Source organism: Sminthopsis crassicaudata, chromosome 1 (genome assembly GCF_048593235.1).
Source record: "Sminthopsis crassicaudata isolate SCR6 chromosome 1, ASM4859323v1, whole genome shotgun sequence".
Taxonomy (NCBI): Eukaryota; Metazoa; Chordata; class Mammalia; order Dasyuromorphia; family Dasyuridae; genus Sminthopsis; species Sminthopsis crassicaudata.
Genome location: NC_133617.1, coordinates 351,525,209 through 351,540,491, shown reverse-complemented (window position 1 = coordinate 351,540,491; position 15,283 = coordinate 351,525,209). Strand labels below are relative to the sequence as shown.

Below are 15,283 nucleotides of genomic sequence, written 5' to 3'. Positions count from 1 at the left end.
AGTGAGGACAAATTGATAAAATGGAATCAACTAGATGACTCTAAGGTACCTTCCAACTCAAAGAGTGAGATTCTAATTGATTTGCTTCAAGGTTAAAAGATTAGTCAATGGAATTAACTAGAAATCTCAGATACAAAGCTTTAGGGAATAGAGATTACAAGGTGAAGTGCTTGGGCACATCTACCTAAAGATATCAGCCTTATGCTAAGTGATACAATACAGTAATAAGCAAGTGAAATTATGAACACCCAGGAAAACAAAAAGCACAAAGTCATTTGAAAAGCTATTATTTTCTAAAGCAAATTTTAATCCAATGCTTACCCAGAATTCTATATACCATTCTAGAAATGTGCATAGTGAAAAACTTTCATAATCTTATTTCTCAGCCCTTATACTAAAACCTGATAATGTATGCCCTTTCTAAAAACAAAATAAAGCATGAAATGAGAGGAAGCTGATGATAATGGTTTTAATTTGGTTTGATATTGAACACTAAGAAAGAAAATAACAAGTCAAACCAAGTTATTCTATGACTATGTCACAATTGTAGAACACCTTAATAGCCTTTTTATTGCTCGTCAGGGAAACATTACCCTAAATATGCATTAAAATAATAAAGCATGTATTTCTTTCAGTTTCTCTTATTTGCCACATTTGGATATAAAATATGTTTAAGTGGAAAAATACCAACCAGATCTCTGGCTTGGCCATTTACTAGCCATACTATTTGAAATTCAATAATCTTTCAGAGACTATTTCCTCATATATAAATTGAGAATCATATCTATCCTTATAGAGTTGTTATAACGATATTACATAAATATCAGAAGAATGTTTTATAAAGTATAAAGTGCTCTCTATATAAAGTATGATTAAGATTATTAAGGAACTATTTTTTGGTAGTTCATGCTAGCACTAATTTTCATATAACACTAATGACAACTAAAATCTGTTTACTGAATATAAACAATTCAAATTTCATTAAATATTGCTAAATTTGGATACTGGAAGCATTGGAAAGTTTAAGAAACCTGATATAACTGTGTTAATATGATAAATAGTACTATTTTGCATTGTCAATTGCAAAATCATTCTACATAGAACCTGACAATTTTTAGATTTCATATTGGGAGAAAATATGCTATGAGAATAAATGGTTTAAGGGAAACCATAATTTTTAAGAGAATGACAAAAACAGACTAACATTATTTATATTTAAAATAAGGTAGTACTTTACTTAAGCACTAATCATTTTATCATTCTTTCCCAAAGCTAATTTGGTGGTAGAACAAAATAATGGTGTTCTATTATTTAATATTATCAATGGCACTGAACAAACTTCAGAGAATCTACATCTTTTTAACAGCGAAAGTCAAGTATTTTAGGGAGATAACTTGTTGCCTCCTCAGGAAAGGAAAGGTAAAATGCAACTTCCTTAAAAAGTTGGCAACCTTTAGAAGCATGCCGGCTAATCCACAAATACAGAGACATTCTACTTTAATGGCAGTATATGTGGTAACAGCAGCAGTGAAAAAAGAAAAGATATTGGGAAAACCAGAACCCCAGAATTCCAGTCTTATCTTACTCCATTCATGGTAAATAAGAGAAGTCTTCCTTTTCCATGTATTTTTTATTTTTCTAATATGCATTTCTCCACTCTCTTAAATTTGTTCAATTCAACAGTTAATTCCCAATATTTGAGATAGAGCCACATGAGCCTTCCATTATGACGTTTGTTGGAATTCCACATATCTCCACAATATGTGTCATGCTTAAATATATCTGTTAAACCAGATACCATTTCTAGATCAGCAGCAACTGGATCAATGGATGCTCGAACCAATAAGGTTTTCTCGATTTCTAGGCGCTTGGTCCGAGGAAGAACCAGACTACAGTAGATATTCTGTCGTTCAATGAGTGCTTCTTCAAATTCTTTCAGCAAAAAGGCAGCCCTTTTTTGCCAGTTTTCTTCCTTTTCTAGGTAGTGCTGATAAACACTTTTCAAAGGTTGTAGCTGCTGCTTTTCTTGCATTACCTGTGCACGTTCCTGTTCCAGAAGTTTCCTTTCTTCTACTAATTTTCTACCCTGAGAGATAAGGGCTTCACGATAGCTACTTGTTCTATTATGTTCCTTTTCAAGCTCCACAGACAAATGAGCTACTGCACGACGGTTTTCTGAGATAATATCTCGATATTTAGCTTCAAGTGCCTGTTGGAAAGCAATTGTTTTTTGTTGGTATGCTTTTCTTTCTTTTTCTATTTCTTTTTGAGACTCTCTAGACCAAATCCAACCTAAGATAAAAAAAAAAAAGACAAAAACAACAATAAAAAGAAAAATTAGTGCTAAAATTGTTTTATTTTTCCTTAAATAAAATAACATTCATCAAAAAGCAGAACCTAATGGTGTATTTCAACAAAAGCTGAAGATTTTACTGTTTATTTTTGTTTCAGATTCTACTACCACTTGGTTAACATTGAACTCCAACATAAAACAGACAAGATTAAAAAAAAAACAACACACACACACACACACACACACACACACACACACACACACACACACACACAAAGAGTGAGAGTGCCAGGTTATTACTGATTTCTGTTCATGGTCAGCTTATTACTATCTAAATTGAAATTTAATTTAATCTATCCCAATCAACCCAGCTGAGGTCACCAAAGCCAAAGCAAAATTCTGGACAATTGTGCTCTGAGATGAGAATATCTCATAGGACCAGGTGACAAAACAGATCAGAATCATCTGGACCTCAGAAACCATCCAGTCAACCCCCTCATTTTACAGATAAAACCATCAAGGCCCAAAGAAGTTAACTAACTTGCCCAAAGTAACCTAGGTAATTAAAATGTCATAGACAGGATTTGGATCTGGGATTTCAGAGCCACAAACTACCACAAAACATTATTAACATCATGATACAAATTTCTCTTCATTTCTTCCTTTTATAAATATTATGGCAAGAGGGAATAATCCTATCAATTGTCAGCTTTACTAAGTTATGAGAAATACAAATCATCATCATCATCATAAAAAAAAAAAAAAAAAAAAAAAAAAAAAAAAAAAAAAAAAAAAGCAACTAAGAGCCCTGGTTTAAAATAAAAGAATCTGATTCAGATGTTGATTCTGGTACTATCTTTTTTCCCAGAAGTCTTGGACATGCTATTCATTTTCTTCATTTACAAGATAAAAGAATTGGACTAAATGACACCTAATGTCCTTCTTCTAGCTCTAAATCTTAGGGACCCTATGACTGTACAATGTAGGATATCATTAGTCACACTAATTTTATGATTCTAATCTTGTTCTAAACAGGGGAGACTTGGACTTAATATCCTGAGGAATAAACAGAAATGTATCCATAGAAAATATGAGTCTTACCTATTAAGTAAAAATGCAGTTCAGTTTTCCTCTGATCAAACAAACTCTCTTCCTATCTTACCTATAACAGAAGATCTAAAAGGAATCAAGATTCACATTTTTAGTGCTATGAGATCAGCCTTACTATCTACAAGTGGCACTTGCTGTCCTTTGTAATTATTCATTTATCCAGGACATCCCAACTTTTATATTCAAACAGGTTCCTCAAACTCAACATGCTCAAAGCTGAACTTGCTCACTTCCTACAAAAAATGACTCTTCTGACTTCACTATCTCTGGGATTGTTACCATCATTAATTTAGTCTACCATGTTGGAAATAAAAATTATCTTTGAGTTTTCTCCCTACCACCTCACCTCTTATACCTAATAGTAACTAAATCCTGTCAATCCTACCTACGCAATACTTCTTGTACTGGGTCCCTTCATTTCTATTCCTACTGTCACCTTCTTATTGCAGAAACTTTTTACCAATTATTAGGAATATGACAATTGATTTTACCATTCTTTCTCAACTACTACCATAATAGTTTTCCTCAGGCAATAGTTTTGGTCATATTACTAATTTGCTTCAGTGGTTCTATAATGTTCACCAAATAAAGTTTAAACTCCTTTGTAACAAAGATGCAATACCCTTCATAAAATTTCCAGTCTTATTTTATACTCAAAAGCTTTTTGCTTTAGTTAAAGTGGATTACTCTCTTAATTCCCCAAAAAACCACTGCACATTCCTATATTTGATCACATGGCTCCCTATGCCTGGAATATCTTCCCTCCCCTCTTCACTTACTGAATTTCTATATACCTTTTAAATCCAAATAAAATTCTACTTCCATCATCAAGTCCTTCCTGATCTTTCCTGTCAATAAAAATCTTCCTCTATGAATGTCTCATAGCATAAATAATTATGTAATCTTGTGCATTATGGTCGCCTACATTTGTGTCTTATACTCTATTATAAACTCCTAATCGGCAAAAACATAGCTATACTTTTTATTTTTTTTCATTGTCTAAAATGAGGTTCTACAGAAGGAAGTTACATAATAAATGTTTGCTGAATTAATGAACAAACCAATTCACAAGCATACTATAAGGGAAAACAGTAAATGATGATAGTTGAAGCTTTGTGATTAATAAATCTTTGAAAACTAGAAGCCCATGTCCAATTCTATTGTCTGTTTCTTTGCTCCCTTCATTTCACATTGCAGACTTAGCAACCCTGCCTGTTTTATAGTATCAGAATGACTTTGTTTTGTAAACAGTAAGTGCTTAATGTTTTGCAAACAGTTGAGTGACAAGACAAAGAAGCACATAATAAACATTCTAAGAAAGGGACAAAGTATCCTTATGAGTTCAAAAGAACTTCTAGCTGACCTATTCCCAAATGAGGGAACCATTTTCTTTCAAATTCCTTTATATTATAACTTCAGAGTAAACTCTTTAATTCTTCCTCTTCCACCATCTCTAATACTCAATCTGTCTCCAAGTGATATCATCTTTACAGTTGCAACTTTCTGGCACTACATACTATAAAACACTTTTGTTCAGGTCCTCAACAATTGCTTAAGAAGTTCCAATGTCTATAGTCACACTTGGGGCTATCCCCCTACTTATTATAGTCTATTCATGGAATACAGTTCCTCTTTACTTTTTCTTCATAGAATCCGTCAATTCTTTGAAAGTTCAAGAGTTCTATTCCGATTCCCTAGTTGTGTCCTCCTCTTGAAAACTGTCCTTTGACATATTTTATGTTTACTTTTCTGTGCATGTATTTTTCTTCCCAATAGAATGTAAGTGCCTTGGAAGAAAGGAACTATTCCATGAAGCTGCTACTTTTTAGTTAGGTCATCAACAGATCAGATTTTACTAAATTCAAAGGTTCATGATCCATGTATTTCTAGCTTATCAATTTCACTTGCTTTTACATCAGGACTAATAAGGAGCTCAAAAACAAAACAATCTCATTGAAGCAGTGCACAAAACTTTCAGCTCAGAAAATCCAAAAACTGAAAAATATAACTTACGAAAAGCTGCCAATCCCAGCATAGGAACCAGTAGTGCATAATTCCATCTGCTTCCATCACCACCCTCTGCCCTGGAATTAGGCCGAATATTCCAATGTGGAGGGTCATTTAAGTTATTCATGGAGATACACCTTTAAAAAAATAACATTATTGTTGTAAGAGGGATTCATAGAATTTCATAGTTAGAAGGGACCTCATTATTATCTTAAATTGCCTACAAAAAAAAAATCACTCATAAGTGATCATCCAGACTTTGTTTGAATACTTCCAATAATGGGGAATCAATCTTTTCCCTCTTGAAGCATTATTCTGCTTTTGAAATAGATACTTTTCTAATGGTTGATGATTTTTTCCCTTTTATCAAATATAAATTTATTTATGCAATTCCCATCCAATTGTTCCCGTTTTACCTTCTGGGATAAATCACAAAAATCTAATTCCTTTTTTACATGACAGCCCTTCAACTACTTGAAGATTATCATCACAATCCCCTATGTCTTTTCTCTTCTGGGATAAGAAATTCTTCTTCTGAAAAGCAGCCAGAATGTTTTCTTACTAAAAGGAGAACAAAAAAAGATAATACCATTTCCTTGTCCTGATGCCGTCTGTTAGGAAATTAGATGCTTTGAGGAGTAGCAGAAAGTCCTTTTGGCCAGCATGTTCCTCTTAGTTGTTAGGCTAGTTTTGACCAGAATAGTAGAACCTAGAAGGTTCTCCTGATGCTTTAGACTTGCAGATCTAAAGCAAAAAGATCCTTGAAAGTAAGTGGAAATGCAAAAGGACTTCTTACCTGGTATTACTGCCTCAACCTTTTCATTTAGACCATATGTTCTCCCTTTCCCCACATTTTTCCTACTTCTTCATTTCAAAGAAATTCTTACATTGATTGGAAAGCAGTCCCAGTTGTGAAATTCAATTTCCTGGTAAATATTCTTATAATGTACTCTTAACTCTAAGCTGAATCTTCTTTAACCTCGAGGTGAGGGGTCCCTCTCACTACAAATTATGAATACTGGGAAAAGTAATACTGCCTTCCCAGTTCATCTTAGGGTCTCAAACACTTATTAAGTATTTACTTTGTGGGGGAAATACAAATACAAAAGTGAAAGTCTCTTCAAAGACTTTTTATATTGGTGATAATGGGGTAATCAAAGGGAATGGGATAAAACATGCTTACAGATAATACAGGATGTATTTTTAATTATCAATTTGTCTGAGGCAACTATCCATTCAGTAATTAAGGCTAAGTAAGAAAGTCCTAATAGTGTATTGCCATATCAAAGTGTATACAGTTTTATTTATAACTTTTTGGGCATGATTTACAGATTGCTCTCCCAAAATGACAGAATCAGTTCACAATGTATTAGTGTTCCAATTTTTTCCATATCCTCTCAAACATTTGTCATTTTTCTCTTCTATCATTTTATGCAATCTAATAGGTGTGAAATGGTATCTAAAAGTTGTTTTAATTTGCATTTCTCCAATCAATAATGATTTATAGCATTTTTTTCAATCGTATATATCCCTACATATTTGAGATACGAGACCTTTACCCAAGAAACTATCTATAAATCTCCCCTTCCTCCCCAATTTTCTGCTTTCCTTCTAATCTATGCTGGTTTTATTTGTACAAAAACTTCTCCCTGATATTATGGTCCTCTTCAAGAACCAAGGACAAATAACGACAAATTATAATTATTTCCAATTTTTCTTTATATAGCTTATTTGTACAGAAGGTTTGCATGTAATCTCCTTTATTAAATTGTTAGCTCCCCGACTTTTTAACCTTCCTTTTTATCCCTAGTATTTGCTTAGCACAGTGCAGGTCACACATTACAAATTAAGTAAATATTTATTGACTGACTATATAAAATAAATACAAAGTAATGGGGGGGCGGAGGAAGACCACAGAAATAATTGGGGGAATAAATCAAGAAAGGCTTCCTTGAAGGAGGTGGAAACTTGAGCTGAGTCTTAAAGGGAGCTAGGAGTTCCCAAGTAGAGCTAAGAACATTTAAGTCATGAGAGAAAGCCAATGCAAAGGTACACAGAGAGACTAGAGACAGAAATGTCCCGTGAAAAACATAAATTAGACTAGCCTGAATGAGACAGAGTATGTGAAGTGTAAAAACGTGTGTTGAGGTTGTTCTTTGGTGTTCTGCCTCTCTGTGATCCCTTTTGAGGCTTTTTTGGCAATGATATTAGTTTGCATTTCCTTCTCCAGATCATTTTACAGATGAGGATGCTGTGGCAAACAAGGAAAAGTGACTTGCCCAGGGACAACACAGCTAATAAATGTCTGAGGCCAGAGTTGAATTCAGAAAGAGGAGGTTTTTTTTTTTTTTTTTTTTTTTTTGACTCCAAGTCTGGCACTCTATTCACCATGTCACTTAGCTGCCCAGGAACTATTCTAGTCCTAGGCAACCGATGACCCAATTCATAAGTTGGGGGGAAAAAAATGAAGCACTGAACAAAAGGTTCTTTATTATTAAATTCTCCTTTACCTTTTTAACTAAAAACAATACTCTATATATAATATATATATATTATATAAGATATATCTGGCAGTTCAGGAAACAGTTATACCTTGTTTCTGGACTAATAACAGATCCCTCAAATTAGAAGGAATATCCTTATCACATACCAAATATATTTTCTGCATAAAAGGAAAAAGCTGGGAAGTCATCTTAAGAAAGTTGCCTCATGTGTCCCTTCAAGTTGCACTGGACAAAGACTTTATGAGTGGCAGCACATCCCTGTAGCCTCCATCAGCTATATATGAAGAAAATCTTTCATAATTTTACATACATCTTCTGGGTTTTTCCCTTCCCTAGATAATCACTCATCTGAAGATGTTATGTGCCAAATACAGGAAGGAAAATGATTGGGGAGAGCTTGATCGATTGCTCCTTTGATTACAAGAAAAACTTTGCAAACTCACAGAAAACACCTTAAATTAATGGAGCCTTTTTAAATGTGCCAGGTAATTAATTTGGTATGAGTGGAGAGAGGATGAATGAGAAAGACTTTGAGGATAAAGAGTTAATACATTTTGATAATTGACTGAACGTGATGGGGCAGAAGGGGAGAGTATGATAAATAAAAGTAAAAAATGAAGGATAACTCCAGAATTGCGAAAGTGAGTGTCAAAAAGAACAGTAGTGTTCTGGAACAGAAATAAGGAAGTTAGGAGAAAGGGCATATTTGGGGAGAAAAAATAATGAATTGCTTTGGACATTCTGAGTAAGATACTTATGAGCTGCTGAAATAACTGAAATGTTGAAATTATAGATTTGGGAGTCATTCTCATAAAAGACAGTTCAAAATATGAAGCTGTGAGATAAAACCAAGAGTATAGACACAGACATGGAGATGGCTTCAAGCAGAATCTTGGATTATACTCAGGAACTGGAGGGTAATAGGGAAGAAAAAAACTATATATGATGATTCTATGAAGGGACTCAGAGGGGTTATGAATAGAGAAGCAGAATAGAGCAGTCTGATAACTCAGGAGAAGTCCAAAACACAGCACATGAATTCTCCTCTAGCTAAATCCTTCCTTTTTCAGAATATCTCTTTTACTATGAAAGATACCATCATTTTCCCAGTCACTAGAGCTACGATTTTCCTGTCATCCCAAATATTCAATCCATTGAAGTCCTTTCTTTGACCTTAACAACCTGGCCCTTTTCAACTTTTCCAATGTTCTTCCACTTTACTCCCTAATGCATACTCCATGATCCAGCTTTATTGGCCACTCAGTGTCCTCCTGCACATAATGCACTCCATTTTCTGTTTCTGTGCTATTTCACTTGCTGTCTCCCAAGTCTGGAATGTTTTTCCTACTAATCCTGCCTCTCAGTTTTCCCAGATCCCTTCAACTCAGCTTAATTTTTATCTATTCTATCACAATGCTCCATAGACACCTAAAACTCAAATATTCAAAAGAGAGTTCATTCTCTTCTTCCTATGACTCATCTGTCATTCTGACTTTCCTATTACTATTGAGGGTACCGACCATCCTGCCATCAAGTCAGGTTTGCACACTTGGAGATGGTATCTTCAACTCTTCAATGGTATTACCATTAAGATGTAATATCTAACAGCTTCTAAATCTCATTAATTCTATTTCTACTACTTTTTTGTCCATCCTCTTTTACAGCCTTCATTACTTCTTTCCTACACAAATTGTCTCCTACCCAGCCTTCTTGATTCTAATTCATTATCTACATGTCAAAGAACCAACTTAAGTTTTTGCCTTTCTTTGTAATCTCAGCAGTGCCTGATTTAGTGATTAATAAAGTTTTGTTTACTGACTTTTCCCATAAAAGCCTGCCCTTTTAAATGGCTACAGACCATGATATAGGATGATAGGAAATACAAGGAAAAATAAAGAGATTTGGCACGAAAAGGCTCAGGTTCAAATCTTAACTGCCACTTACTTGTCATCTTGGAAGTGACTTAGTTTAGTGGTTAGTATTTAAATTCTATGATCCCTTCCTGATCTACATCTAAGACCCTATAACTTCTTTTTTTTTTTCTTTTCCCGAGGCATTTGGGATTAAGTGACTTGCTCAAGGTCACACAGCTAGGAAGTGTTGTGTCTGAGGTCGAATTTGAACTCAAGTCCTCCTAACTTCAGATCTGGTGCTCTATCCACTGCGCCACCTAGCTGCCCCAAAGGTAAAAACCTGGACCTCTCTCCAGCAGTCTATCTTCATCCAGCTGGGTGTCTTTATTTATGGGTCCTCTCCACGCCTAGAGTGCTTTTCAGCTTGTGGTATTTCTTTGCATATTTCCTTCAAAGCCCTGACCACCTGCTGCTATGACTCATTAACACCTCTGGTCCCCAAGCAGTCCAGATAACTTTCTCATCCATTACAGCCTTAGGTGCTAGTAACCCCAAGGAGTTCTGGGTAGAAAATTTGAACCCTCCAGGAAAAGGCTCTTGATAAAACTCATTACACATATGTAGGCCAGGTAAAAAATACTCTTCTCCCATGAGTCAGGCTCATAACTATAAACATTGATTATTGTTCTGTAACCCAGATATTCCCCCAGGGCTTTCCGAGCACCTCGGCAGTGAAAGGAGTAACTTTCATTACCTAGAAATCTGATTCACTCTGACAGCACAGATGGCACTCCCCCCATGGCACCTCCATCTCTACAGAGCCCAGCTCCATTCTGCCGCTCAGTGTTAAGCACAAAATGGAGATTTAATTAAATGGCTGTAGAAATAAACCGGCACTAACAAGGGACGTGGTAGGAGGCCACGAGAAAATCCTCCGCCTAAAGACAAAAGGGGGTGCAATAAACCCACTCTTCCTCCACGTGGATTTTAAGGCGGTGTTAGTACCCCTAAAGCTGTCATTTTAATCCTTTCAAATCCGAGCCTGGAGCAGCAGCACGTGGCCGCGTCAGAGGGGTCTTGAGGGCGCCGCGGGGAAAGGCCTAGGCTCGCCCTGCAGCTTTGGGGGTCGGGGCAGCCTGGGCAAAGGAAAAAGGGGAAATGGAGCTGCCCGGGCTGCGGGAGGACTCACCCGGGCAAGTAGAATCCCGGATCGCGACCCCTCGCTCGCCACCGCCGCCACCGCGTAAATCACACCTCTAAAGAAGCTCGCGCGCAAAACCGTCCCTGCGGGGTCTTGGCGGCGGCTGAGGGGAGGCACGAGAACGATTCTCGCGAGGAAAAGCCGCGAGAGTTTGGGTTCCGTCAATCCCTAATCTTCCGCCTCCCGCGGCTTATCCCTCTTACCCTTAGTCGCCGTATGTGTGTGTGTGGGAGGCGCTCCCTCGGGGCTGCCCCTCCCTCCCTTGAGGCGGAGCTTCGGCGCGCAGTCGCACTGGCGAGAGGTGTTAGGGGGGGTAGGGAAGCGTTCCGCACAGGCTGTTTCGGGCGCCTGAAAGGAGACATGTCGGGTATTAGCGTAGCTGCGCGGCTGCTGCTTGGCCGGCGACTAGCTCTGACCCGAGCGGTGAGTCCGCGGTGAGACCCCGGGGGACAGAAGGCAACGGGAGAGAACCGGCAGGGCTAAAGGCTTATGAGCTCGCCCGCCCTGATCGATTGGGATGGAGCCGGCATCGCCTTCAGGCCCTGATGGGGAGCATCCCAAGGGGAAGCCCGAAGGCCGGCGGGGGAGTGGGGCACGAGAGTCCCGGGGGGGCCAGAGCGGGCCCGTGCGGGGATGACGGCCGGAACTAGGGAGACCGGAGGCCAAATCCCTGGTGAAGGTCAAGTAGGGCGAGCGGGAGGCACCGCCCCCGATGGAGGTCAGGCCTGGCTCTGGGGCGGGGACAGTCGTAGTCCGGGAGGAAAAGCGGGGTTAGAGTTGGGCTGAGCGCTGTCTGGTGCCAGGCTCTAGGCCAGAGGGCGCCCGGAACTCCTGGACATCCCTCCTTGACCCTTCTGACCCGGATCCTGAAGACTTAGGAAGGCGTGGAGCTGTTGGAGGGCTGCACTAATGGCATCCTTGTGTCCGTGCAGGCAGCCTGCGAGGAGAGAGCGTCTGCTGGTTTTCAAGTGCTCTCAAGCCTGCTTTCCTGGCCATTGAAGGCATTAAGTTTTCTGTGACTATAGGGAAAATAAGCTTTTCTGAGAAAGCTTGTCTTTAGTAATCTTAACAAGGAGCCAGATGCAAGGTGTTCCAGAAGTCTTGGTGCTGTTTTAAGCTTTAATAATCAAAAGTTGCACGAAGGCTTTTGGAATACCCTGTATGGTCAATAAACTTGTATACTTTAAATGTCAGCTATAATGAGGAAAACTAGATGGTGTGCTGGACCTAAAGCCAGGAACTGCCTGAATTCTTTTTTTTTTTATTTTTTATTTTAATTTTAAATAGTTTTTATTTACCAGATATTTGCATGGGTAATTTTACAACATTGACAATTGCCAAAACATTTGTTCCAATTTTTCCCTTCCTTCCCCCCCCCCCCCACCATGGCAGGTCGGCCAATACATATTAAATATATGTATACATGACCAAACAGTTATTTTGCTGAACAAAAAGAATCGGTCTTTGAAATAGTGTACAATTAGCCTATGAAGGAAATCCAAAATGGAGGCGGACAAAATTAGAGAGATTGGGAATTCTATCTATGTAGTGGTTCATAGTCATCTCCAGAGTTCTTTCCCTGGATGTAGCTAGTTCAGTTCATCACTGCTCTATTGGAACTGATTTGGTTCATCTCATTATTGGAGAGGGCCTCCTCCCGCAGAATTGATCATCATACAGTATTGTCGTTGAAGTGTATAATGATCTCCTGGTCCTGCTCATTTCACTTAGCATCAGTTCATGTAAGTCTCTCCAGGCCTTTCTGAAATCATCCTGCTGGTCATTTCTTACAGAACAATAATATTCATATACCATAGTTTATTCAGCCATTCTCCAATTGATGGGCATCCATATAGTTTCCAGTTTCGGGCCACCACAAAGAGGGCTGCCACAAACACTGAATTCAATTCTTGCCGCAAATGCTTACTAGCTGTGTGATCCTAACAAATCAGTTAGCCTTATTTACCTCACTTTTTCATCTGTAAAATGGGCTTGAGAAGGAAATGGCAAATTACTCCAATATCATTGTAAGAAAACCCCGTTGGGTCATGTAGAGTCAGAAAAAACTGAACTTCTTAAGACCCAAAAGTGCTCCCGAAGTCTTAATGCAGTTTTAAGCCTAACGGTGAACAAGACTTTAGAAGTGCTCTGCATAGTCAGTAAGCATTTATTATTGTCTCATATGGGCCAGGAACTATTTTAAGCATTAGGAGATATAAAGAAAAGCAAAACAAAACAGTCTTTATTCAAAAGGATCTCACAATCTAATGGGAATAAATTACAGTAATATATAAATATAAACATAAATGTATATAAAATATAAATCTTGTGAAAGATCCATCAAACTCAGAAATATTGTTGCGTTCTTGAAGAGCTGGTCAGATCTAGATTAAAATTTAGCAGCTAGGTGAATTTAGAATTTACTGAATGACCAAACCTCTAATAATTTGGTAATTATTTGAAAGGAGATCTTTAGTAAAGTGCCCTAGGGATCTCTCTTGTGGTGGTTAATATTTTTCTTATCATGACTTGGAGAAAATGTTGTAAGGAAAAGTTAACACTCTGTAAGGTGGAGTAAGATTTCAAAAAGAGCTTGGCAAACTAGAACTGTAGATCTAATGTAATAAAATGAAATTTAATAGAGATATATGTTGTTTTTATTGTGGGTTCCAAAAAAAGGTCACATTTGAATCTACAAGATTGGGAAATGTAGCTGACCAGTAATTCATTTTAAACTGATCCAGGTGCTTTAGTGAATTAACATTATGTGACAATATATAATCTTTAATTAAAGTTCATTAAGAGAGCCATAATATTAAGTTTAGAGAAAAGACAGGCTCCATTGCAATTAGCCCTACTCTCATTCAGCCTAATTATCTGGACAGCACATTTTAGAAAAGACTTTGAGATAATGATAATGAGAAAAGACTGGAGATAAACCATGCAGAATAAGGATTACCAATCAAGGATTTAATCTAACACAGTCCTACGAATACAATTAAAAATATAAGTACCTGGCCTCAAGGAGCTTTCATTCTATTGGGAGAGATACTTTATACATATATGCTTACATAAAAACATGACTTTTTAAAATATCAACTGAGAGGATCAGGAAGACCCCACATGAGGCTACAATATTTGAAGTGGTGGTGAGAAGGAAATAAGTTCAAAAGATAAATGCTACCTGTACAAAAGCTATATTTGGGAGGAGGGGGGACCCCAGTTTGGGTGGAAGAGTGTATGAAGAGGAGTGATGTATTTTAATAAAGATGTAAAGGTTGGTTAGAGCCAGGTGTTGAAGAACTTTTAAATATCAAACAGTAGTTTATGTTTGATCCCAAAAATTATGGGGAGCTAATGAAGTTTATTGAACAGTTATTTGTCCTTCATTTTTGAAGAGGAACATGACATCAGAAAGATGATACCATAACAAGAAAGTGTATTGGATTTAAGTGAGGGAGGCCTTTCAAAGTCATCTGGGTCCAATGGCCAGATCTAGATCAGGATGACAGAGGAGATGATCCTGGATGCATTGGAAGACATTGCCTTTCTAAACTAAAGTCTTTAATAGGTATTGACTGGCAGAGTAGTGACTTTAGAAATATCCTTTTGCTAGGTGGGTGGCAGTAAAGGACCTGGAATTCATATCATATAAAGATTGGTTGAAAAAATTAATATTTAGCCCAACAGAGGAGACTTAAAGAGAGACATTGTTGATTCCTCTTTCTAAGTCATTGGCTTTCATTCAGAAGAAGCTTGTTCTGTTTGACTCCAGAGCTCAGAAGTAGGAACAAAAGATTTAGTAATAAAAATCTGAATTTGAACTAGATCCAAAGAAAAATTTACCAAGAATTATAACTATACAATGGCCTACTCATTATACAGGAGATTTTTGTTCAAGTACAGGTTGAGGTAAATGATGCTGAGATTCATTTCTATTTAATAAACATTTATTATGTACCTACTACATGTTTGGTATTATATTGAGTGCTGGAGATAGAAACAAGAGAAAGCCCATTTCTGCCCACAAGGAACTTGCAGTCTAATGGGGGAAACACAAAAGGAAACTGAAAATGGGGTACCAAGAAGTACTTAACTCAGGGACATTTTGTTCTGCAGAGCTGAAGCTAATTAGAGCTGCAAATGCAAAAGAGAGTGAATTGAGTAAAATTCTCTTTAACTCTCAAATTATATGGTTCTAAAATAGTTTCTGGAAGTAATGAATCCTTGGTAGCTACTACACTTTATAGGAGTCTTAGGGTTAAGATGCTATTTTGAAAAAAGATAATGGGTGGAGGACAAGGAGATAAAGACC

The 15,283-nt window shown here is 37.4% G+C and overlaps 2 protein-coding genes across 4 annotated transcripts in view; one reads left to right on the top strand and one right to left on the bottom strand.

The window, feature by feature from the left end:
- Nucleotides 1-271: 271 nt before the first annotated feature.
- CCDC127 (coiled-coil domain containing 127) lies at nt 272-11,196 on the bottom strand. Of its 2 annotated transcripts, none has more exons than XM_074279207.1 (3): nt 10,957-11,196; nt 5,417-5,547; nt 272-2,292 (listed from the first exon to the last, which is right to left on the bottom strand). In XM_074279207.1, the coding sequence occupies exons 2-3, from the start codon at nt 5,535-5,537 to the stop codon at nt 1,631-1,633; spliced, it is 783 nt and encodes a 260-aa protein (XP_074135308.1). In that variant the 5' UTR covers nt 5,538-5,547; nt 10,957-11,196; the 3' UTR covers nt 272-1,630. The 2 variants fall into 2 exon arrangements, with proteins under 2 accessions (XP_074135308.1, XP_074135309.1); XM_074279208.1 differs by lacking the exon at nt 10,957-11,196 and adding an exon at nt 6,000-6,133.
- SDHA (succinate dehydrogenase complex flavoprotein subunit A) overlaps nt 11,054-15,283 on the top strand; it is a 42,317-nt gene continuing 38,087 nt past the window's right edge. The window contains exon 1 of one of the 2 annotated variants that reach the window (XM_074279205.1): nt 11,054-11,391. In XM_074279205.1, coding sequence (XP_074135306.1) covers nt 11,185-11,391 — 207 coding nt within the window. In that variant the 5' untranslated portion in view covers nt 11,054-11,184. The remainder of the gene's footprint in view (nt 11,392-15,283) is intronic. The other variant, XM_074279206.1, reaches the window with a different exon arrangement.

Excerpts from the sequence above, each read along its gene's own strand:
- CCDC127 (XM_074279207.1), bottom strand. The coding sequence starts at position 5,537 with ATGAATAACTTAAATGACCCTCCACATTGGAATATTCGGCCTAATTCC. Across the intron at positions 2,293-5,416 it reads GCTGGGATTGGCAGCTTTTC|GTTGGATTTGGTCTAGAGAG; the intron begins GTAAGTTATATT and ends TTTTTATCTTAG.